Here is a 26,092-nt window from a genome sequence, read left to right as displayed (position 1 = left end):
CCTTACCCCAAGAGATATGCCCACGTTGCTCCTACGACAAATCCATTTCGGTCGATATGTCGGTGGCGGAGAATGGAGTGTAGTGGTATTTTCGGATTTTCAATTGGGCAAAAATCCGCTGTGAAATCGTAGAAAGAAGAGGAGTGGAGAGCATGAGCTGATAGAATTTTTCTTTTTTTTTTCTCTTTCTTTCTTTCCCTGTTGTTCTGCGCGTGAGAATGAGTTTTCTTTTTCTTTCTTTCCTCTCCTACTTCTCCAAGAACTTAACCACTAAGTTTCCTTTTTCCTTTTTTTTTTCTTTCCTTTATCCTTTACTTTACTTTTATATACTTATATATATATATATACTTACATATATACTTATATATATATATATATATATCCAAAATCCTCAAATTTCTTAATTTAATTAATTTTCTTAATATTTATTAATTAATAATAATTTTTTTAATTATTTTTTTTGGGTCGTTACATTCTCTTTTCATTAAAAGAATTTCGTCCTCAAAATTCGCTAATAAATTATAAAACAACGAATCAGTTTAACATTTAAATCCTCAATTGAAATATCAAACAACTAACTTATCCCAAAATCAACCTAACTCTCAAGTTCTAATTCTGAGTTCCAATTTCTCTGTTCAGAAACATCACTATCAACGGATTTACCGTGGTTTTTTGAAATTAGCCGGATTAAGAAACTCACAGAAGTCCATCAAGGGATTTCTACCTCTAAGCTATGAAACAAAACTCAAAATCTCCTATCAACATCTTAATCTACCCATTCCTATCCTTATCCTTATTTGTACCTATACTCTAGTATTAATCAATCCTAAAGTCTGCAAAATCTATAACCTAATGCTCTGATACCATAATGTGACGCCCCGAAACCCGCCAAGTGGGACCCGGGTGCCACGTGTTCCAATCACTTGTATCTGATACCATAATTAACATGCACGCAACGGAACATAAATAAATAACCTCAAATAAATACCAGAGTTCTATATAACAATCTAAAAACGAATATTACAACATCCAAATATCCGTATCCACAACTAAATTATAACAGTGTGTGACAATTGAGTTTTAATATTTATATTTCAAAATAAACGGCTTCTCGTATAACATCAACAACAACTGAGAAAACGTACCATTAATAAAATCCCCGACATCTAATATCATACACACATCCAATATGTACAAGTACATAATTTTTATGCAGACGAAAGTCTCAAAGGATTGGGAAGATTACCCACTCATACAAGTAGCTTCCCTATGCTCTAGTACCTAAAAGATACCTATGCACTCACCTTACTCAGTAAGCCCCCAGGTGGAGAATTACCTCATCGTCAGTATACACATTTTTATTATTTTAAAGGCGAAGGTTTTTGAGGATCGGGATGTCTACCCCCCCATACAAGTAGCATCCCTTTACATTGATATCAAGAAACTACCTAGCAGAGCACTCGCCTTTCTCAGTAAGCCCTTGGTAGTATGTTTACCTTGCCGCATGCACGCACATGCATTCATAATATGCTATACCATTACTATTATGTTTTAATTAAATTCACATGCGCACAACACATCCACACAGGAATCATGCATCTCATACTTCATCTTCCAATATCCTCAGTACGTGACCCACATAGAGCAACTGCGTACATGTCAGTTGTGGCCCACAAAGGCACCTACGTACTTCTTATCTACACGTGGCCCACACAGGCACCACTACCCACACAGGGCACATAACATGACCCACACAGGCGCCATTATCCACACAAGACATAACGTGGTCCACACAGGCACCACTACCCACTCAGGGTACATAACATGGCCCACACAAGCACCACTGCCTATACGGGGTAGATAACATGGCCCACACAAGTGCCATTATCCACACAGGATATAACATGACCCACACAGGCACCACTACCCACACAGGGTACATAACATGGCCCACACAGGCGCCATTATTCACCAGTATCCAATCCCCATGACCTATCCGTCATACATCAGTAGAACAAGCTCCTCGACCTGCCAATGTCATACCCCATATAAATGACAATATGACAAGCTCCTCGACCTGCCAATGTCATATCATGATTTACATCTAGGCAATATAACAACCTCCTCATTCCAACGTTATATTGAGATGCATACGAATGACCAAACCAGTTAGTTTGCATCAATGCATTTCCACATAGGAATCCAACAAATCAATTCATTTCCCACACAGTATCCCAAAAAATCAATACATTTTCACACAGGAGTCAAACATAACAATTCATTCATCATGTCATAATCATTCCAAACATTCCCACATACAAACCCAAATACCATAGTAATTCATATTCAATTTATTAGGAAAAATTGTTCTCATGTCACACGAATTTAATATCATATGCAATTATCCCAAAATATAAATTTAAATAAAATTATCATTTTCCAGTACTCAAGTTGTTCTAAAAAAAATCATATAAATAAATAATAAATTTCATATACTCGTAAATAATCAGTTCACCTTAATAAAATACTAATATAATTTTATTTCTCCTTACCTGATTCCTTGAATCACGCTTGCAGGGCTCCCAAAATTATACTTGCGAAGCTCACCTGAACCCTGATTCAATCAAATCAACCCCAATAAAATATTATTTTAACATTTCCTAATTTATAATAATTAATTTCTAAATAACACATTTATCCTAATTTTTGGGCTATTTCTACAACGACCCTACGAGAAATTCGCTCCGCTAGATTTGTAGATAATCATCCCTACATTCTTGTGGTGGTGTCTGATCGCCAATTTGGCTTAAAATTTAAGAAAAATTGAGATAAGAATGAAAATTTGCCTTACCCCAGGAGATATGCCCACATTGCTCTTGCGACAAATCCATTTGGTAGATATGTCGGTGGTGGAGAATAGAGTCCAGTGGTATTTTTGGATTTTTAATTGGGCGAGAATCCGTTGCGAAATCGTAGAAAGAAGAGGAGTGGAGAGCATGAGTTGAGAGATTTTTTTTTTTTTTCCTCTTTCATTCTTTCCCTGTTGTTCTGCGCGTGAGAAGGAGTTTTCTTTTTCTTTCTTTCCTCTCCTACTTCTCTAGGAACTTAACCACTAAGTTTCCTTTTTCCTTTTTTCTTTTTTCTTTCCTTTATCCTTTACTTTACTTTTATATACTATATATATATATATATATATATATATATATATATATACTTACATATATACTTTTATATATATATCCAAAATCCTCAAATTTCTTAAGTTAATTAATTTTATTAATAATAATAATTAATTAATTATAATTTTTTAATTATTATTTTTTGGGTCGTTACAGTTAACTTCTTTTGTCCATTCAAAATGTTTAAATTTAAAAATTAATATTCTATAGTTGTAATAGATGCACCTGAAAAAAAAGAACTTAGTAAATATGACTTAGATACCAACTAAGATTTAACAATGAAAATCGCCTTGATTGTAACATTCATAGAAAAACAATTACACCAAAAAAAGAAAAAAAATAGCTAGGTGTTTTATCCATTTCACAAATATATAAATAAACCATTTGACTAGGTTTTTTGTTAGTGTTATCAATGCTCAATTTTAAGTGAATGAACTTTAAGGTTACGTTTGGTTTGCTGAATGTCTATTCTAAGAATAAATTAGTTTTAATAGGTTATTACAATAAATTATGTTGTTACGATAAAACAAATAATATTGTGAAATATTTTATGAGTTTGTAATAAGGAAAAAATAAGAAATAATTGTTCTCAAATTTCATCATGAGAATGTCTATTCTTTTTAATTGCATGCTGAATGATATAATATTCAAATGAATAACTATTTCACCAAACCAAACAAGTTGTAAATATTTATTTCACCTCACTGTAACATAATTTTGGGAGAAATTAAATACATAACTGTCAGCTCGCGAGTGTATAGTCTAGAGGTGGGGTGAATGGACTCTTTCGCGTATTTTTGATTTTCTTTACAAAATAGTAATCTTGGCAAGATGCAAGAAATTATATAACAATAAATAAAATATAAATCATGCACAAGATATAAAATGAATAGTAAAGAGTAAAGAAGCTTAACACTGGTATTTTAGCGTGGTTCGACACCAAGCCTACGTTTACGCATTGAGACCAACTCAAGAATTCCACAATCCACTATAAACTCCTTCACCGGTGAAGAAGTCTTACAATGAGAGAACAAATCCCTCATTGCTCACCAAGAGCCTTCACATGGGAACAAATCCCACAACCCTCACAAAGAGCTGCAAGATTCACCTAGAAGTCTTGCAATTCGATTCACAAAGAACCTTCACAACTTGGTTCACAAAGAACCCTTTGCAATTAGAAGATGGAGTACAAAGAAATGCTCCTTTAATTGAGCTGATATCAATTACAATACATTCTCATACTAATCTCTCAAGTAATGAATCAAACAAGATTAGAGAGCATGAGAGAATTTGAGCACTTGTGATGATAAACTAAAATGCAAAGTGCTTAGGGTTTGAAATACAAGATTTTATTCACTAAACTTGTTAAACCTTCGAAACTTTATGTAATCAAGTCTCTGGACTTTTTTTTTTATAGCCAAATGCACGAGCTAACTGTTATCTGAATGTTGGGAGTGAATCCCATTCGAATGGCTCGAGAACTAGTCATTTTCTTGCTCATTGGTTTCAAGGCTCGATGCAAATCGTCAACGATAACGCCCAATTGGTCGATGAGTTGCCCTAAGTTTGTCGATGAATTACCACAATTTGTCGACGAGTTCCCGGGGCAGAAAACTCATTTAAATACTAGATTAATTCGTCGATGATATGCTCTAATTCGTTGATGAGTTCCCCCAATTCGTCAACGACTTACCCCTATTCGTTGACGATTTGACTGGGCAGAAACTCAATTTAGGTACTGGTTTAATTAGTTGACTAATACACCTAATTAGTCGACTAATTGCCATGTTTTTCATACTAATATGCATTTTAATGAATTAATCCAATCTTGGACAAAAGTATATGATAGATATTAGAACTAATGATGATTTATACTTGTCCTAATGAAGTTTCAATCGAATATAAGATATCTTGTTTATGAAAACACATTTGAAAGCTCATTTTGATATCTTATACACTAGTATGTCCTATATAAAAAATATACTTGAATTTCTTTGAGTCTTTAGGATGTAAACATAGCTTAGACGCAACCGGGACTAAGATGTAAATGTTTATAGTACTAAGATGTTCAAAACTTGTCCCTTATGAAAACATATTTTGAGTATAGGATATTTTTGTCAACCTCTTTGTTTTATCTTTGAAAACCATGAGTGTTGAACTTAGTGAAATCCTATATACTCATGTGTCCTAATATGCATGTGTATTTTGCTCAACTCTTGCTCAGTAATCATACGTGAAACAGAACTGCAAGAATTACAATCAAATACTCCCCATTACATATAATTCTATATTAACTTCCTTAGATGTGTTTGAGTTCTTTCAAGTGAGTGTCCTTTTGATATTTCCTACTTGAACGTTTACTCGGTCTGATCTTTGATTTTGATTTAGTACTTCATGTATTTGTCACTTGTACCTGTACTTACTTGATCTGTAAAGATGAAATATACTTAGAACACCAAATATGTTAATATCATCAAAACACATTAAATATAATTATGTAGCCACCAAGGCTAACAATAACAATAAAACTCAAGTTATGATATTCGCATCTTCTCTCGCAAACACAAATATATAAACTTTTCACACATTTGCACTAATATAATTTATATAGAAAATAATTAACAGTTTTGTACTAATTCTATAAATTAATTCCACCATTGTCTGGCATACCAATTATCAACTAAGGAGATGTAGGAAGACTTTGTTCGTGTTCTCTATGAGGTTATGTTTGATTCATGGAATATATATTGTTAGGAGCAAGAAAGAATCAAATGAAAAATATGAATTTATGGTAATAATTATTTTTGATTTATTCTCCATTATTTGATCTAATTATGAATGAGAAAATAATAAATATTCTCATTGTGAAAATTTAAAATTAGTCATTCATTATCTATTTATTCATATGAATTCATAAAAAAAATTAGATTAGATTATTCCTTGTTTATATATTTTTATGGATTCTCATAAAGTTTCAAATTATCATTTAATTTATAATAATATATTTTTTTACACAAATTATTAATTTTTATTAAATTATTTTATTTTTAAAAATAGGCAATGCGCAAACTAAACTAAACCTAAATGCTATTGACCTCTTTTGATTTTCTCTTAAAGTTTCATTGGCTTATATGTGATTTTTGATGAGAGATGAAAAAACATTGAGTAGGCGTGTAAGTGAATCAAATTTTCTCGCAAACTATTTGGACTCGACTCTCCAAGGGTTAAGTGAGCCAAACTTCTTTGCCAACTATTCAAATTCGATTCGTCTCCTAACTCGACTTAACTCGATTCTATTTGAATTCAAGTTGAGTTCAAACTATTTAAACATTCTACCAAGTCGAATTCGAATTCAGCAATAATGTACAAATCGAGTTTTGAGTCTAACCAAGCTTTTTAGTTTTATTATTTTCTGAAAGAGGTTGGGATAAGACATTTATCAAGGGCTGTAGTCAGAACGTATTCTTTGACTTGAGGTTTGTTATGAGATATAAGAAGACTAAGGACTTGGTTGGCTAAGGATTTCTTTTTTCTAAAAATATTATAGGGATTTACAAGAGGAGGGGAGGTTTTTTGGATCTGAGCCGATTCAGGAATATAAGAATATTCTATTAGGTTGATAATTTCGAAAGAAGTAGTTCTAATTAGGCTTTAAGCTTTCCTAGTGGCATATGGTGGGCCTCGTATATAAACTGGTAATGTAGAGGCGGGTTACGGGTAGACGTAAGACATCCTTCTCCAAAAGATGCTGCCGGGGGCAGGGAGCTAGAAGCCAACGGGGGTGATCGACAAATTGGAGGAGTGAAAGAACCCCGGAAAAACTTGTTAAAAACCCTAACGAAAAACCCAAAAAGCTATGGAAGTTGATAAGTCATCCACCCTAGTTTGCACTGTAGTGGCCATGGACCATACCAGCTTCTGTTACAGAGTCTGCTCTGTCTGCGAGAGAACTCTCCCGGACCCCAGCATTTCCGCCACCCCCCCCTTCTGCAAATTTTGCGACCCAAACGCTTTCAATCCCAACTCCTCCGCTTCCAAGCGCCTCTTTCGCGTTCTTGTAATTAACCCATTTTTGAGAAATGTCGTTTTAGGGGAATTTAGAGGGATATTTTTTTTCGGGGACAAAGATTTTCCGCAGAAACAAACGGGGGGTCGTTGTCTATGTAATTCTGTTCTAAATCCTTCGGTTTTTTTTTCTTTTTTTCGCAGATTTCCGTAGCTTCAGACACGAAGGTTTTTGTGGTGATTTGCTTTGATAGGGCTGCGAGGGTGCTTTTTGGCTGTTCCGCTGATGAGTTCTTCGACTTTGCCAAGCTCCACCCATTTGCTGGTACCTCCTCTACCCCCCGCCTCCCTTTTTTTATTGAGATTTTGAGCACTTCGAGTGAAATATGTGATTGGGGCGTTGTGGAAGTAAATTGAATGAGAATGACTTGTCTTCTGTGTCATATCCGCTTGAAAATTGGTCCTGTTAGGGTATCTAGGCCACAAGTCACAAGACTCACAACCTTGTACATCCATTTGAATGGAAATGGACCTGTAGTACTTGAGTAGCTTCATTTTATGGGTCTGTTTTTTAGCCAATAATAAAGTCATTTTTATTAAGCTATATAACCCAGCAGCACACAAGGAGACCTTTTCACAAACACTTGTATGCAGGAATCTGAAGCTTTGTAATCTGTTATTCCCTTTTGTAATCTGTTATTCCTTTTTCTGTTTTACACAACAAAATGTAACAAATGTATTCTGCTTTATATTCCCTTCTCTTGTATATATATATGCACATCATCAATGAGAAATTCAGAGAATAATTTAGCCATTCAGTTTCTTTACATGGTATCAGAGCTTGCAACTAACAGTCCTTCCGATCCTACAGCAATGGCAGCAAACCAGTATTCTTCCATTTCTCCTTACTCGTCTGCTGCTTCCTCCTCTCACATAGTAACCACAAAACTCCCCCCCGACAATTATCTCTTGTGGAAGGTTCAAATTTCTGCCTACCTATGTGGGCAAGATTTATTCTCCTTTGTCGATGGTTCTTCCACTCCTCCATCATAATTTCTTCTCGATTCCTCCCTGTCAAACCCAAAAATCAACCCAGATTTTCATTCCTGGAGGCGTACCGACCAACTAGTTCTTAGTATCCTCTTCTCCTCTCTTTTCAGACTCCATTTTAGGCTATGTTCTGTCCTCCACCACTGCCCACCAATTATGGACATCTCTTTCATCCATGTTCTCTTCTCACGCTCATGCCACAGAATTTCAAATCTGACTCCAACTCACAAATCTTTCCTGGGGTGACCAGTCCATCTCCGATTACTTTGGCAGAGTTCGCCTCCTTGCTGACTCCATCGTTGCTAATGGTAATCCACTCTCCAATAAAGATCTTGTCACATATCTGTTGAATGGGCTTGGCCCTTCGTACAAGCAGTTCATCACCTCCATCACTACCAGACCCACCCCTGTTTCCTTCCATGAGCTCTATCCACTCCTCCTCATCCATGAGTCTCGTCTTGATCTTACAAACAGATCCATTCCTTCTTCTCTCAAACCATTTGCACATTTCACCTCCTCTGCACGAGATCAGCATGGTCGTGGACCCAATCGAGGAGGACGTCAAGATCGTGGCAGGGGACACTTCTCCTACAATGGCCGCGGTGGCAGATCTTCATCTCCTTCACATCCATCTCAGCATTACAATGCTCACCGTCCTATCTGTCAGGTCTGCAACAAGGCCGGCCATGTCGCTCTTCAGTGCCGACAACGTTTCAACCACGCATATTAGTTTGAAGCTCCCAACAATTTCTCTGCACTCTACACTGCTCAGACTCCAATTTCTGAATCGGTTTGGTACCTGGATATTGCCGCCACTCATCATCTCACGAATGATCTATCTAACTTGAACTTATCTTCTGAGGCATATGCAAGTGGTGAAACCATTCGGGTGGGTGATGGCAATGGACTTCCAATCGAAAATTCTGGTGATACCTCCCTCTCCTGCAGCTCCTCTACTTTTCTTCTCAATAATATTCTGCATGTTCCGTCCATCACTAGAATTTAGTGTCTGTTCTTCAATTATGTGTTGATAATTCCTGTTATTTTGAGTTTCACTCCACTCATTTCTATGTGAAGGACAAGACAACCGGGAAAATCCTCCTCACTGGTCCAACCTGTAATGGTCTCTACCATTTTCCTTCGGCTAAAACCATTCCGTCATCTCCATCAACCCATATTGGCGAACGAACCTTCACGGATCAATGGCATCGAAGGCTTGGTCACTCTTCTTTAACCTTGGTCTCTCATGTCTTGCGGTCCAAGTACCTTCCAGTATCTCCCACTGATTATGTTTTTCAATGTTTTGAATGTCCCCTAGCAAAATGTCATCAGTTTCCTTTTTCGTCAAAACAGACCCATTATACCAGGCCCTTACAATTTTTATGTGCTGATCTATAGGGTCTAGCCCACTATGCCTCAAGAAATGGCTATAAATATTATCTTTCATTTGTGGACTCCTTTACACATTTCACTTGGATTTTTCCTATCAAGTTAAAGTCCGATGTCTTCCATATTTTCACCACCTTTTTACCATTCATTGAACGACTATTTAATACCAAGCTCATCACCTTACAAATAGATGGGGGAGGTGAATTTCAACTTCTCACCACATTTTGCAAACGACTTGACATTACTCACAGATTCTCATGTCCTCATACTCACCAACAAAATGGCCTCATAGAAAGAAAGCATCGCCACGTTGTAGAAACAGGCCTTGCCCTCTTGGCTCACTCATCTCTTCTGTTTTCATATTGGCCTGAGGCTTTTGAAACTGCGGTTTTCCTGATTAATCTCTTACCCACTTCAGTCCTAAAGAACAAATCTCCCTACTCCTTGGTCTATCATCAAGAACCCGATTACAAATTTCTTAAAGTCTTTGGGTGTGAATGTTGACCCAATCTTCGACCATATTCCTCTCACAAGTTGAATTTCCGGTCCACATCATGTCTTTTCTTAGGCTACAGTCTAGCACATAAAGGCTACAAGTGTCTTGATCTAACCACAAATCGCATGTACATTTCCCATGATGTCATATTCAATGAATATTCATTCCCTCTCTCCAAAACTAGGCCTAAACCACTTTCTAATTCATCCACCTCCCGGCCAGCCTCTCTACCCATTTTTCCCTCCTCTATCTTAGGTCCACATCCAAGCACCCATGTACCTCTATTTCCTATCATCCACGGCCCAACCAATCTCCCTCCATCTCCAACCCAATAATCTCACCAACATTATCCCCTTCCTCTGACCCTTCTCCCAAACCCCCTCCATCCCCTGTTTTTCCTAACCCTAGTCCTTGTCTTATCCCACCTCGATTCCTTATCATCACTCGATCTCACACCAATTCATCTCGTCCACGGAGTTTTATTGACGGAACCATGCTGTATCCTACTCGAAATTGTCTCATTGTCTCTGCAGGTGTATCGGATGATCCTTCAAGTTTTTCTGAGGCTATCAAACACACAGAATGGAAGGAGGCCGTGACCAAAGGATACCAAGCTCTCATTCGGAATCAGACATAGACTTTGGTACCGCCTGTTCCTCACATGAATGTACTGGGATGCCGTTGGGTTTTTCCCACCAAAACCCTAGCTGATGGTTCTTTTGAGAGACAGAAGACATGTCTTGTTGCCAAAGGGTTTCATCAACAACCAGGTGTTGATTTCCATGACACATTCAGCCCTGTAGTAAAACCCTCCACCATTCGGCTTATTCTATCTATTGTTGTCTCTCGTGGCTGGTGTTTGCATCAAATTGACATTGAAAATGCATTCTTACATGGTGTGCTCATTGATGATGTCTATATGCAGCAACTTCAAGGTTTTGTGGATCCCTCTCGGTCTTCCCATGTCTGCAAGCTTGAGAGAGCTATTTATGGGCTTAAGCAAGCACCACGGGCGTGGTTTGCTCAGTTAAGTTCTTGGCTCCTTGATTATGGTTTTATTGCTTCTAAAGCTGACTCATCTCTGTTTATCCTCAATTGCAATGATTTGCATATGTACTTGCTCATATATGTGGATGATATAGTCATCACATCTTCCAAATAGTCCGCCATTACTGATTTCATTCATGATTTGGGACTTGCCTTTCCAGTAAAAGATCGTGGCTCTCTATCTTTCTTTTTGGGTATTGATAAGGGAGGGACGACTCAGATGGTATGGACATTTGCAACGTAGGCCATATAGTATACGTGTGAGGAAGAGCGACTTAGTTATTGTGGGGGGCAGTAGAAGGGGTAGGGGTAGACCTAAAATAACTTGGGAGGAGATAGTAAGGATTTAATATCCTTGAATATATCAAAAGAAATGTTCCATGATCGCATAAATTGGCGGAAAATGATTCATATAGCCGACCCCACTTAGTGGGACTAAGGCTTGGTTTTGTTGTTGTTGTATCTTCTCAGCCGCAGCAATATGCTTCATGCCAAACCAATTTCCTCACCAATGGCTGCTTCTCTAAAATTGTCCAAATCAGATACCCCAGCTTTTGAGGATGTTACCCTATATCGTAGCATTGTAAGAGGCTTGCAATATCTCTTGGTTACAAGACCAGACATCTCCTTCTCAGTCAACAAGGTTTGTCAATTCATGCATTCCCCAAAAGCATCTCATTGGAGTGTTGTGAAACGCATACTCAGATATTTGAAAGCCACCATAAATGATGGTCTAATTTTTGCCTCCAAATCAAATCTCACTCTCCAAGCTTACTCGAATGCCGATTAGGGGGGTTGTCCAGATGATCGTCGTTCCAAGGGAGGCTTTTGCATCTATCTTGGCAAACACCTCATTTCTTGGAGCTCCAAAAAGCAATAGATTGTTGCTAGATCTTCAACGGAAGCTAAGTACAAGTCCATAGCTTCCTCAGCAGCTGAACTAATTTGGTTACAAAAAGTGTTGTGTGAACTTGGCATCAAACTTTCTCAAGCTCCTACTTTATGGTGTGATAACCTAGGGGCAACGTACCTCTCAGCTAATCCTGCTTTTCACTCAAGAACAAAATACATGGATATTGATTTTCATTTAGTTTGAGATAGAGTGGCTGCCAGTTCGCTTAAAGTTTTTTTCATTAGCTCCAAAGGTCAAATTGCTGATGTCTTAACCAAACATCTAGTTGCTGACAAATTTCTTCCGTTCAAATCGAGTCTCAATGTTGTAAATACAATGTTGCCTCAAAGGGGTGTATTAAGCTATATAACCCAACAACACACAAGGAGACCTTTTCACAAACACTTGGTGTGCAGGAATCTGAAGCTTTGTAATCTGTTATTCCCTTTTGTAATCTGTTATTCATTTTTCTGTTTTACACTAACAAACATGTAACAAATTTATTATGCTTTATATTCCCTTCTCTTGTATATATACACGCACATCATCAATGAGAAATTTAGAGAAGAATTCAGCCATTCTGTTTCTTTACAATTTTCTGTTAAAATTTGCTTCAAACAAGAATCTGTGAATGATGGATTGAGTTTGCCCATTAGTCTATTGCTTGCATATGGAAGATGTAAAACTAGAAGGCTGAAAACTTAAAGAACCAAAAACAGAGTTTATACATGAAGGTGGAGGGCAGACGAGCTGGAGAAAACTACAATTTTATTTCCTGGTATTTTAATACAACAATTGCATGGAAAGGCACCGGAAATGTTTTTGTGTAGGCTTGTAGTCGTATGTTAGTTGCTAAGGAGGATTGGCTAAATGGTTGGCCTACTCAAAGCATTAAATGCCTTAAAGTGGTTGACAAAAATAGAGATAAGAAACATCATTGAGAGAAATTTTATTCTCCTCATCTATTCACTTCTGCAATACAAACTTGATATTTATATATACATCAAGAAGGAATATGCTTTGTAACATATTTCAGTTTTGCAAACCGAAACAGAACATGTGTGAAAACAGAAAATTATTCTGAAGGGTTCTGGCTTGGCACAGCTGCAACAGTTGCTGATTAGTTGTCCTTTGAGTGCTGATCAGATGAGGTAATGGTATTGCTAATACGCCTCCACGAGCCAAGCATGTTTGGAAGTACAACGAGGCTCAATCTCAGTGTGGAGGACCTTGAAACTGATAAAGGCTATGTAAAAATGTCGGCAAGTTGATCCTTGCTTGAGAGAAAAGAGACTTGAAGAGCTTTTGTGTGAATTCGATCCCGTACAAAATGATAGTCAATATCTACATGTTTGGTACGGGAATGCATCACCGGATTCATGGAGAGATATGTAGCCCCCAAGTTATCATAGTAAAGAGTAGGAGGTTTGGACAAGAAAATTCCTAACTCAGACAAAAGTGATTGCAGCCACAACACTTCACAGGTTGCATGGGAAAGGGCCTTATATTCTGCCTCAGTACTAGATCTAGCTATAGTAGATTGTTTCTTTGAGCTCCACGAAACCAAGTTCTTGCCATAAAAGACACAATAGCCACCGGTCGACTTCTTGTCATCGGGGCATCCTTCTTAGTTTGCATTAGTGTAGGCATCCAGAAATGGAGTAGGAGAGGGTGTAATAAGTAGACCATAGTGAAGTGTGTGCTTTAGGTAGCGTAAAATACGCTTAACACTTTGCCAATGGGAGAAGCATGGGGCATGCATATATTGACAAATCCGGTTGACAGAGAAGGCAATATCTGGTCTGGTGAATAGTAAGTATTGCAAATTGCCCACTGCACTTCAATATAAGGAAGGATCTTCCACAGAGGTGGAATCAAAAGCAGACAACTTAGTGGAAGGGGACATGGGGTTGTGAATGAGTTTACAGTTCAACATATTTGTCTTTTTGAGCAAATCCACAATGTATTTCCGTTGAGATAACATGAGACTAGTACCATTACGATGACATTCAAGGCCCAAGAAATAATGTAAAGACCCGAGATCCTTAATAGGAAAATCAGTGCTTAAAACTGAAATAATTTGAGCTAAAACACTCGAATTTGAGCAAGTGAGCATGATATCATCCACATAGACTAGGAAATAGAGGACCGTAGATTGATGTCGATAAATAAAGAGGAAGGTGTTTGATTTGGAAGCAACAAAGCCCAATTCTAGCAGCCGAGAACTAAGACGTGCATACTAGGCGTGAGGAGCCTGTTTAAGGCCATATAAAGCACGATTGAGCTTGCAGACATACTGGGGAAATTTGAGGGTGTACAAACCTAGGTAGCTGAGTCAAACACATGTTCATCAAGAGTCCCATGCAAAAAGGCATTGTGGACGTCTAACTGGTGAATTGGCCAACCAGAAGAAATGGCAATGGATAAGACTAACCTGATGGAAGTTGGCTTTACCACATGACTAAACGTTTCGTTGTAGTCCAAACCTTCAAGTTGATTGTAGCCCTTGGCTACTAGTCATGTTTTTCTCCGTTCAATGGAGCCATTCGACAAATGCTTGGTCTTAAAAATCCATTTACAGCCAATAATGTTCTGATTAGAGGTAGGGGGAACCAATGACCATGTATTAGTGGACAAGAGGGCATCAAATTCGAGCTACATTGCGCGTCTCCATTTGGGAAATTTGGAAGCTTCAGTAACGTAGGTGGGTTCATGTAGAACAACAGTGGAAGTGACATGGGTGCGGGGTAGAGGCTAGGAAATGGTGTCGTCAGTTTTGATTTTGGGACAATTTTTGTTGGATTGGGCTCTGGTTTGCATGGGATAAACAGAAGGGGGAGGTGGTTCGATGGGCAGATGCGAAGCTACGAAAGATGAGGTAGAGTGTGCCCTAAAGGAGTCAGTAGGCGGGCTTGGGTATGAAAAAGGATGCTGATATGTCAGTGTTGGGTGGAGATGGAAATGTAGCTGGGCTAGGACTATGAGGTGTTGAAGTGGGTAAGTGTGAGATAGATGGATTACTGATATCAGTAGTTGCCGATGAGCTGGGCTGAGTAGAATGGGGAGTAAGATGTTGTGAAGGCCCGGGAGTGTGAGAAGGGGAAATGAATGGTAAGTGAACATGCGAGGAAATGGGCCGAGAGGGAAGAGATGGGCTTGGGTTAGAAGAAGAAAAGGGGAAGTTATTTTTCATCAAAGTGAACATCTCGTGAGATGTACATTCGTGAGGTGGGAACGTGAAAGCACATATAGCCATGATGAGAAGAGCTGTATCCAAGAAAAACACACGGGAGTGACCGAAAACTAATTTTGTGACTATTATACAGCCTAAGATTAGGTCAGCATTGACAACTGAAAGTTTTTAAAAACATGTAGTCCGGTTTTTGATGAAACAAAACTTCAAGTGGTGATTTCCTATGCAAAATGGGAGTAGGGAGTCTGTTGATTAAAAAAAAAGCAGCGACAAAAGCATCAGACTGGTAAGGATGAGGTGTGGAAGAATGGGCATGGAGTGCAAGCTTAGTCTCAACAATGTGTTGGTGTTTTCTTTCTACCTGAACCATTTTGAGAGTGAGCATAGGGACAAGAAATGCGATGAGAGATACTGAAAGATTGTAACACATTATTGAGAGATCTAAATTCTCCACCCCAATCAGATTGTAATGCTTGAATTTTTGTATTAAGGAGAGTTTCTACATGATGTTTAAAAGATAGAAAAACTGTGACTACATCGGATTTACATTTTAATGGAAAAATCCAGGTAAACCTACTGTAGTCATCTACAAGTGAAAGATAATATCTGAAACTACCACGAGATAACACTGGTGCAGGTCCCCATACATCTGAAAACAGAAGTTGAAGAGGAGCTGTAGATCGGGAAGAGGATCGACCGTATGGTGGCTGGTGGAGTTTAGCTTTGCAGCACGAGGAGCATGGACCAGTTGAAGAAGAAGACTTGACAGGAAGAGAAACCTGAGAGATTATTTGATCAACTAGTTGCATGGACGGATGGCCTAGCCGAATATGCCATTGGAAGGAAGAGACACGATCACCAATATTTGCTTGAGGAGATGGATATGGTGGTGGAAAAGTATACATGCCGTCTTTAGTAGGGCTGTGGAGGAGTACTTTCTTGGTTCGGGAATCCTTCACACAGAAAAAGGTCTAAGTGAAATTAAAAAAATACAGGGTTATCTGCACAGAATTGTCTAATAGAAACTAAATTCTTGGAAATTGAGGGAACATGATAGAGTTTTGAGAGAAGAAAATTGCCATTTGTGGAGGGGATGGTGGAACTGCCAACATGGTGAATAGGGAGAGAATTACCGTCATCGACACGGACTTGTTTGTCACCCTTGTACTCAGATGGATTAAGAGAAATGTTAGAGAAATCATGCGTAAAATGATGTGTAGTAGCAGAATCAGGGTATCAGTTATTGTCGACAGGGTGATGAGGTGCTGGAGCGTAGGGTGAAGCAGAGGTAAGATGAGCTGAAAGGGAGGGTGGGGGAGGGGACTGAAAATTGTAATCAAATCGATGGTAGCAGGTATTGGCTGTATGGCCTTGCTTGTGACATACTTGACAAGTGGGACGGTGAGGGGAAAAGAAGGATGGAGGTGAAGAGAAACGGCCACCATTTCGTCCTTGGCCACGCCCTCTGAAACTGCCCCTGCCATGAGAGAAACCATGACCTCGGAGAGGAGTGTTACCAGGTTGTTTTTGAGTGATATTGCCTGAGAACTCAGGGGGTGCCGTAAGACCAGTTTGCTGATGGGTTGACCGAGATTCATGAGTAAGGAGGTGACTATAGACTTGAGCTGGACTGAGAGGTTCCACACGAGTAGTAATGGAGACGACTGAATCATAATCTGTGCCCAAGCCAGCCAAGAGAAATGTGATAAAATCAGAAGAAGATAAAGTTTTACCAGCCATAGCAAGAGTATCTTGGAGAAGTTTGGCTCACTGGTAATAAGAAAAAATGGAATCCGAACCCTTTTTAAGGGTTGTAAGCTGCAATTGCACTTGCATGATGCGAGCTTGGGATTTTGCAGCAAAGAGTTCTTCAAGAATAGCCCATATTTCACGAGACGTGGATGCCCCGAGAACATGTGCAATCAAAATTTCAGAGAGGGAGGATATGAGAACACTCATGATGGCTTGATCCCGTTGTTGCCAAGATAAGAACGCAGGATTTGTTTGCTGTGAACTTTCATCAAACAGTGGGGGTGGGGGGAACAATGGTCCCATCAACATACCCGAACAGGTTCTGTTATGATTTGTGTTTTCCACAGAAGATAATTTTCATGGTTTAATTGACAGTGATTAAGTTTGTGGGAAAGGAAAGAGAGGCAGTAGAGATTTGGGGGGAGGAAATTTTTGTTTGTTCAGGAATTTCAGCCATGGTGGGAAAGCTTTATGAGCTGAAAAACCTGGAATGATGGATGTGAGTCCTAGCTGGCTCTGATACCATGACAAAAACAGAGATAAAAAACTGACATTGAGAGAAATTGTGTTCTCCTCATCTATTCACTTATGTAATGCAAACTTGATATTTATATATACATCGAGAAGGAATATGCTTTATAACAGATTTCAGTTTTGCAAACAGAAACAGAACACGTGTGAAAACAGAAAATTATTCTGAAGGGTTCTGGCTTGGCACAGCTGCAACAGTTGCTGATGAGTTGTCCTTTGAGGGCTGATCAGGTGAGGTACTGGTATTGCTAATAGTGGCCAACTAGCAAGTGGCGTGTTGCCCACTTGTGTGTACAAAGGCTATCCATACCATTTTATTTTTCCTTAAAACTTAAAAAGGCTTTCCATGCGCTTCTCTCTTATCCAATATAAAATTACAAATTGCTTCACTCTTTTTTTTTTTAAACCTCCTCTCTTAATTTGTAATTTTAACATAATTTTTAAGTCATTTGAAACTTTCTGCTGTAATTGCCCTGGCTGTAGCTCGTTGGTGTTGACAAATTTTAGGCGAATTTCTTCTTTTTGCACAAGTTTATGATAAAGTGATGTTGTAATGTAACATGTTTGGTCTGAATTCTTTAGTATTGAAATTATGGGCATATTATCATAGTGAATAGTTGTTGGAGCATCTTCATTTTGTATTAGTCTTCTTAGACATATTGCTCCTTATGCTGTTGTTTGTTACTGAATTCGGCTTCAGCTATTTGAACGACTATTTTCGTTTTTTGATACCCATTGAAATAATTTTTTGTCCTAAGCAAAATACATTTCTTGTATTGCTCGAACTTTTCCAGATGTGGTTGGTGTATCCCGCAAATGTGTCTTCTTTTTCTTTGGCACATCTAATGCAGAATTTTCTTGTTCCTTGAAGATTCTCTTAGTTGCTATAAAGTGTAACTTGTTGGATTGATGCATAAATCTTGAAATTGAGTTGACTGGGCAAACCATTTCGGGTATGTCTTTCCATCAACCTTAAGCGCTCCAAAATTTAATTGCATCTTCTCATTCACTATCACTCATGTAGAAATTGGATTTTATAAATTTTCTTAAATAAGTCCTCGAGATATTTTTCTAGAAAAATAAATATTTTTGCATTGCCAAACTTGAATTCCAAGAAAATATTCCATTAGGCCCAAATTTGTCATCTTGTATTCTTTCATTATTGCTTTATTGAATTCTTCAATCATTGCTGGATTTGTGCTATGTATATTAAATCACCAACATATAGACAAACAAGAAAATCTTTTGTACCTCCTCTCTTCGGGTTAAAGACAATCGTGGTCAGCCAACTTAACACTTAAATCCAATATGATCACCGTAGTTTAATTTCTACAATTGAAGTGATCCAACTTCTGGAATTGGTTTAATGTCATTTAAAATCAAACATCCATTAAAGAGAGTGGGCGAAAGGCTGTGCTGGCGTCTTAGTCAGCAATCCTAGGCATCTAGTTAGCATATGATTCATTGTTTTCCCCTTCTCTTTTCTTCTTTGAGACTCTTCTTCTTCTTCTTTAATCCCGTGCTCGATACAAAATCCCCCCTTGAACGACGACAACATTACTTACGCAACCTCCTCCTCCTTCGTGAGAAGCGCCAGTAGTTGCTACTACTTGACAGTGAGTGCTGGGTGTAACTGTTGGATTTTGGCAGCGAGTAATCTAGCTCTGTAAACTCCAAAAGGAAGGGCGAGCGCATTGCCCTTCTTGATCATGAGTCATGACAACCTTCTTAGATTCTGGGAGGACAATTCATTTAACACCACTCCTTAAAAGCAAGGCAGAGTTGGGGGAGAAGAAAGAGTAAGCACATAGACAAACCAAACCTTAATGGAAACAAGTCTATGAATTCATAGAACATAAGGAAAAGCATGCATTCTAATATGGAAAATTGAAACAAATTTACAAAGCATAGGAACATGGTTAATTTACAAATTGTCAGTTAAAGCTAAAGCTGCTAATACAATTAGAAGGAATAATTTGTTAAGTAATAAATCTTATTAAACTCCTTGTAATATTTTTCCTTCTTTGAAAATTTTACGTAACTTTGTTTGAAGAAATTGTAATAAGCTTTAGAGAGATGAAAATTTTAAGACTGACAAAAAAGAAACCCAATTGAATTTAGGATTAGTGGAAGAGCCAATCCTTGAGAGGATTAATACAAGTAAGGATAGTGAGATAAGGGGGGATGTTTCAGAGGATGATAGTGTAGGTAGCGGTGATTTTGAGTGTGACCAGGGTTTACTTTTGGATCAAATTAGGGAGCAGCAAGGATTTTCTTCTGGCTCTTCTTTTGATTGTCTCAGGGATTTATCTTATGTGCTGCCTCCTCCTTGAGAAGGTTTAGATGGAATTAATATTTTTGAGGATGATGTTTCTAAAAAAAGCTGAAGGTAAAAGATGGTATTCTACCCACTCTAGTTCAAGAATTTGTTGAGAAAGACCTTCAAACTCAGAATTTGTTGGATAACTTGGGCCTCACGTTGTCTAATGATGGATGAAATGAAGCTAGTCGTGGTGGTGGAAAATCTAAGGCAAAGAAGGGTCAGAGAGAATTAGCGAATATGAAGTGTTTGGTGAACTATGATGGAAGGGATTAAAAAAGGGGCTTTCTTGGATAATTTCAGTTATTTTTTTTAAAATTTTTTATTTCTTTTATTTTTATTTTTTCGTTTTGTTCTTTGCCTTTGTTTTTCCTTTTCTTTTTGAGGATTTAGTATCCTCACTTTGATTGTACATTCAATTTCTTAACATACCTTCTTTTGTTAACAAATATATATATACATATCTCAAGGAACAACCCTTCTTGTGGGATTTTTGATTCTAAGTAAATTTCCGTTGAAGAGCTTGATTGTGAAGTTCCTGAATTGGGAGATTCATTTGTACTAGAACTTGGACTTGGTTTGTACTTTGCTTGAAGATTTTGATTTTTGAAAGTTGAGGATCGACTAGGCATATGCAATGTTGATCTTGGTGAGTAATTTTCTTTCCTACTCCTTGATGCCTTTTCATAAAAAATAACATCTCGATAAGTTATAAGATCTTTTGTCTTTGTGTCTAGCAAACAATATTCTTTAAATTACATGCCCAAGGAAGATATTCTTCTCTCCTTTTTCATCAAACTTTTCTTGATATTGTGATAGAATTTGTGAATTAAGCTATTCAATAAAAAATTCTCAAAAGTATGGAGTCTTATTTTGAGCTGCTTTTGTCGAAGATCTGATCAAGATATAAACAACAATATTGACTCCTAGCCAAGAATTATTTGGAGTCCTTTACCTTTTAGCATCCTTTGAACCATTTCAGCAATTTTGTGTTTCTTCTGTTTGTTACTCAATTTTTTTTGGGACTATTCTGTACTATTAGATGCCTTCTTATGCCTTTACTTTTGCAATAATCATTAAATGTTATAGATAGAAATTCCCCACTATGATTTATTTAATCAAGTTTCTTCCACTTTGCTTCCTAGCAAATGGTTTGAACTGAAGAAAAGTGGTGAAGACTTTTTATTTTTTGTTTTAGAAAATAAACCCATATCATTTTGGTAGAATCATCAACAAATGGAATAAAATATCTGTTATTATTGAGCAATGGCATTCTTGTAGGCCCTCAAATATGTGCATACACTTATTTTATTGAAGCTTTGGCTCTTCCGGAATGTTAGCTGATTCATTTTTTCATAAATACAGCCTTCCTAAATTTTTTTCTTAATTCAACAACATTTCTCCTTCAATAATTTTAGGCCTGTGAAATTTAGATGCCTATATCTTAAATCCCATAAATAAGAATCATCAATATGAAGACATTGAAAAGCAATTCTCTTATGTTGTGGCATAGATAAAGGGAAAACTTTGTTTAAATTCATTTTTACTCTTGCAACAGTGATATTTTTCCTTTTTTAGTTGATGCATTCTCCATCATCAAAATACACCTTATATCCTTTTTTGTAACAGTTCCCAATAAAATCCCGAATTAAATTAGGAACATAAATCAATCATAAATGAGTTTAATATTACCTTACATTGTATGGACTGCTATTGCTTCCTTTCTTGGTAACTTTGAGCATTCATGCAAGAAGAAAATACTTGCCTTGCTGCTTCTTCTTCATAGTAACAAGGAAACAACTTATTATCTTGCTCTCTTTTATGATATTTTTGTGCTCCAATATTTATTTTGGATCGAAAAGCTTGCTCTAGATTTTGGTTTGAAAATCTGCTAATTCCTTTTTCATGGGCTTCAAGATTTCCTAGTAGCTCATCTAAAGTGAGCTGTGACAGTTTGTTTGATAGACTATTTTAGCAACTATATGCTCAAATTTCAGTGACAAGCTTCTTAAAATTTTTTCAACAAATTTTTTTATCCTCTAATGTATCTCCAGCCTCTAATTTGATTAATAATTATATAAACTCTGGTAAAAAAATTGTTGCACATCTTCCCTTTCCTTCATGACTAAGTTATCAAATTCTTGCCATGAATTTTGAAGGTTAATGGAAATTGCCTTATCATAACCTCCAAATTGTTTTCTTAAAATTTCCCAAGCATCTTTTGAAGTATTTGCACCCATAATTCTAGGAAGGATAGTTTTACTTCCCCCTTGGTGCTTAGGGGTGAGCAAACGGTCGGTTCGGCCAAATTCGGGTAATTAACCGAATTAACCGAAAAATTCGGTTAAATAATGTTGTTAACCGAACCGACCGAACTACTGAATCACACCGAACCGACCCGACCGAATTACCAATTCGGGTAATTCGGTTAACCGATTTTAACCGAATTTATTCAATTATACATTAAATAAAAATTTCATAACTAATTTATTTTAATAATTCTGTTAATGCATTTATTCTATCACATAGGCTTATTTATTTTGACGTGCAATAACTTTTATTTATTTATTTATTCTAGGTCTTCGCAAATCAAGTGGAAATAAAAAAGAAGGCGATGTTTTTGTTATTATTGAAACGTTGAAAATAAAAAAGATGAAAAAATTTTTGCTAAAAATGTTTATTGTCGGCGTCGTCATCCCCTTCGACGACAACATTAATTTCTACAAGGTATATCCATGTTCATAATAAAAAACAATTATATTCATAATTTATATTTAAAATTTAATTAATTAATAATTCGGTTAATCGGTTAACCAAATTATTTTGGTTGTTAACCGAACCGACACTGAATAACCGAATTTTTTTAAAATCCCAACCGAACCGACCGAACCAAGTGTTTTACCCGAACCGAACCGACCAATTTCAGCCGGTTAATTCGATTAATTCGGTTTTCACCGAATTATGCTCACCCCTATTGGTGCATAAAGGATAAGGCTCTTGCATATTACATATTGTTCTTTTTGTGCTACTTTGTTTTGTTGGTGACCAAGTTACTCTAATTTCTGGACTCGGTGTTTCTTCATATCCCTCTTCAATAATATCCTAAAGATCTTTGGAGATGAGCAATATTTTCAGAAGAGTGCTCCATAAGTTGTAATTTTCTCCGACAAAGATCGGAATTTTTGTGAGAATAATTGAAGGCAAGCTTGTTATTGCTGCTTGAGGTCATTGTAATGGCTAATATGCAAGGAGATTATGGTAAGAAAAATGAGATCAAGAGGCTGGCTTATTGGGTGTATTATACAAGAAATGTAAAGCTAGACTCCTGGACACTTAAAAGCGCAAAAACAGAGATTTGATACGTGACAGCAGAAGGCAAAGGAGGTGGAGAAAACAACGATTTTATTTCATGGGATTTTAGTATTACGATTGTATTGAAATACATGGGGAGTGCCTTTACATAGGCTTGTAGTTGCATGTCAGTTGCAAAGGAGGATTGGCCCATTCAAGCATTAGATGTCTTAAATTGCCAACTTAGCAAGTGGCATATTGCCCACTAGCATGTTCAGCCAAGGCCAGCTGTACATTCTCAATTTGCTTGAGCCTTAAGGATTTCTACACACGACTACCTTGCTCCATGTAAAATTTTAAATTACTTTAACTTTTCTTTCTTGTCTTTTGGTTTTTCTTTAAAAACATAGTTGACTGTCTTTTGGTGGGGATATTGAATTCAGCTGCAGCTGCTGGTAGAATACTAGAGGGGGAGATGTTTAGAATGACACTGTCTGAACCAAAGAATGGCAACGCACAGCATCTGCGGGTTGCGTCTGTTGTTCCTTTGCGATCTGGGTTTCAGCCAGCAATCCAGAGCTTGAGGGAACTGTATGGAGTAAGAACTGGTTCGTAGATTCTTTCTATATTTCCACACTTTTCTGGAGTTACAGGCAGCCTCTCTCTCTCTCTCTCTCTCTCTCACGCACACGCACACACACACACACTCACCCAGTATGCGCAGGCACAAAAACAAACAGAGATTCCTGCCAAGCAGATTTGTTGTTGTTTCCTTGCAGTGAATCTTGAAATGAGAGAGTTTTATGCCATTGAGATTCTATTTTCTTCTATGCTATCAATGTATCGAAAAGGAAAAGGAAATAATCTTCCTTGCAGTGAATATTGCCCCGGATCTTTGCTTCTGAAGGTAAAGATGTCAGTCTTGGAGCTCAAATGTTAATGAGTTTTTTGATTACTGAATTTGTAAAATTTGGTCCTAAAAATTGAAAAAGAACTTACGCTGTGTTTGGGAGCATGAATTTCAAATCTTGATTTGGACAAATTTTAATTCAATTTTATACTGCATTTTATTCAATTTTAATACAAATTCAAATTCAAAATCTCTCCAAATATAGGGTTATAGAACTTGAGAACTGCACAATACACATTCCACAGTTATTAGTTATGTGAAATCTCCAATTCCAACCCTCGAGACTCCATGCACCCCTAGCATCAGAAATGATGAATTTTTTCTTTGCATAAATAAATTTTCCATCCCCCTGAATTAGAAGTGCACTGAGTAATAATGAGAGGACTGCAGTTGAAGATGATCCAACACATTCTATAAAACCATCATACAAATGACTTATGTTAGCAAGTAAATCAGCAACATGATTTGCTTGTGTACACTACTAATCTTAGCTTAAATTTATCGAGAGCAGACACATCTTTGATTAACTCCTATAGTCACACTTATCACTAACAGTCAATAACTAATATTAAATCACTTTCACCCTGCATCTGGAAGCATGTAATTGAAACTTTAAATTTAGATTTATGAAGATATAGGTAAGCCCAAATTCTACTTCAATGTGAATCTTTAGAAGGCCGCATCTGCTAGCTTGAAGCAAACCCTCCCCACTGGTTAGGCATTCCAAAACAAGCACCCAAGCAAACTAAACTTCAATCTAACACGGTAATGAGTTGTTTGGTATGCAAGAATAGAATAAAATGGAATTGATCATGATCATTATTATTTATATACATTTATTCTATACTTTCTATTGCATTTGGGCTCATTCCATTCGATTGTGTTAAATATTTTTCTCATGTTATATTCTATAGAATGAGTTCAAAGAACGGGTACTGTGTGTTGGTAATCTAGTGCACGCATGTTGATGGGTTTTGTGAATACTAAATTTACAATTCGGCCTTAAAAAAATGGGAAACAAATGTAACTTGATAACTAAATGAGACAAAGGCATATTGGTATAGGATAATGTAAGGCAAAGCTAGTAATAAATTTTCCTTTGGTTAATTTATTAAAGAAATTATAATAATAATATGCATGATGGTGTGCTTGATTTTATTTTTCAGTTCGTTTAATGTGGAATGGAATAGATAAAAAATTAAATGATATAAAAGAATTATGAGAAGATTGTGGAAATGGACTGGTGAATTCTATTTAATTCTAGTGCATTTTATTCCACTGTATTAAACATTTTAATAGTGCTTGTAAAATTGATCAATAAATCCTAATAAATTTTTTCTCACTAAGTTTTTGATGTGGGGAATTTTTTATTCCATATAATGGACTTGCTGAGTATTTGAACTTAGAATTTAATGGGGTAGAGCATTTTCACAAGGTATGAGAATTCAGTTATCTTAATAAATTTTATTGGAGTTTTATTTTTGGGATTTAATACTTCTGCTGTTTTGACCAATTGGACTTAAGTGCACCGTAATATTCCATTGTTACATAGTATTATTACATATAATAATAAATGGTTTATAATAATTAAAATGGAAATTAATAAACAACCTAGGTAATACAATTATTACAACATTAATAATATAAAACAGTGTCTGAAGTTTTGAGGTTCTTTGATTAATTAAAGTATTGTGTGCCCAATTATTTTCCTATTTATAATTATTGAAAAGCCTAGGACATAAATTTAATTTTATATATATTCATGATTGCGGGTTGAAAATATGATTATCATTCATATGCTGTGGATACACAGGTTAGGGTATAATGTAATGAGGTTAGAATAAATATTGTCATGGACATTTTGCCTACAACTTTTAGAAGTCTTGTACAACAAAAATTAGATTTCTCAAGAGATCATTGTATTTAACTTTTCCATCATTTGTATTATAAAAGTTCAATTTTTAAAATTATCTTTTCAGATCTCTTTTATAAATATTGAAAAGCTGAAAAATAAGATGGTTTTTATTTTTTTATTTT

General features: G+C 36.7%; 1 protein-coding gene across 2 annotated transcripts; it reads left to right on the top strand.

The window, feature by feature from the left end:
- The first annotated feature begins 6,892 nt into the window (after positions 1–6,892).
- LOC131147590 (uncharacterized) lies at positions 6,893–24,187 on the top strand. Of its 2 annotated transcripts, none has more exons than XM_058097082.1 (4): positions 6,893–7,236; positions 7,389–7,509; positions 23,589–23,753; positions 23,925–24,187. In XM_058097082.1, the coding sequence occupies exons 1-4, from the start codon at positions 7,036–7,038 to the stop codon at positions 24,083–24,085; spliced, it is 648 nt and encodes a 215-aa protein (XP_057953065.1). In that variant the 5' UTR covers positions 6,893–7,035; the 3' UTR covers positions 24,086–24,187. The 2 variants fall into 2 exon arrangements, with proteins under 2 accessions (XP_057953065.1, XP_057953066.1); XM_058097083.1 differs by having other exon boundaries at positions 6,908–7,236; positions 23,861–24,187.
- Positions 24,188–26,092: the final 1,905 nt, after the last annotated feature.

The sequence above is a fragment of the Malania oleifera genome, chromosome 2 (assembly GCF_029873635.1).
Source record: "Malania oleifera isolate guangnan ecotype guangnan chromosome 2, ASM2987363v1, whole genome shotgun sequence".
In the NCBI taxonomy this organism is placed as follows: Eukaryota; Viridiplantae; Streptophyta; class Magnoliopsida; order Santalales; family Ximeniaceae; genus Malania; species Malania oleifera.
Note: the sequence above shows the minus strand (reverse complement) of the source record. Positions and strands in the feature narration are given on the sequence as shown.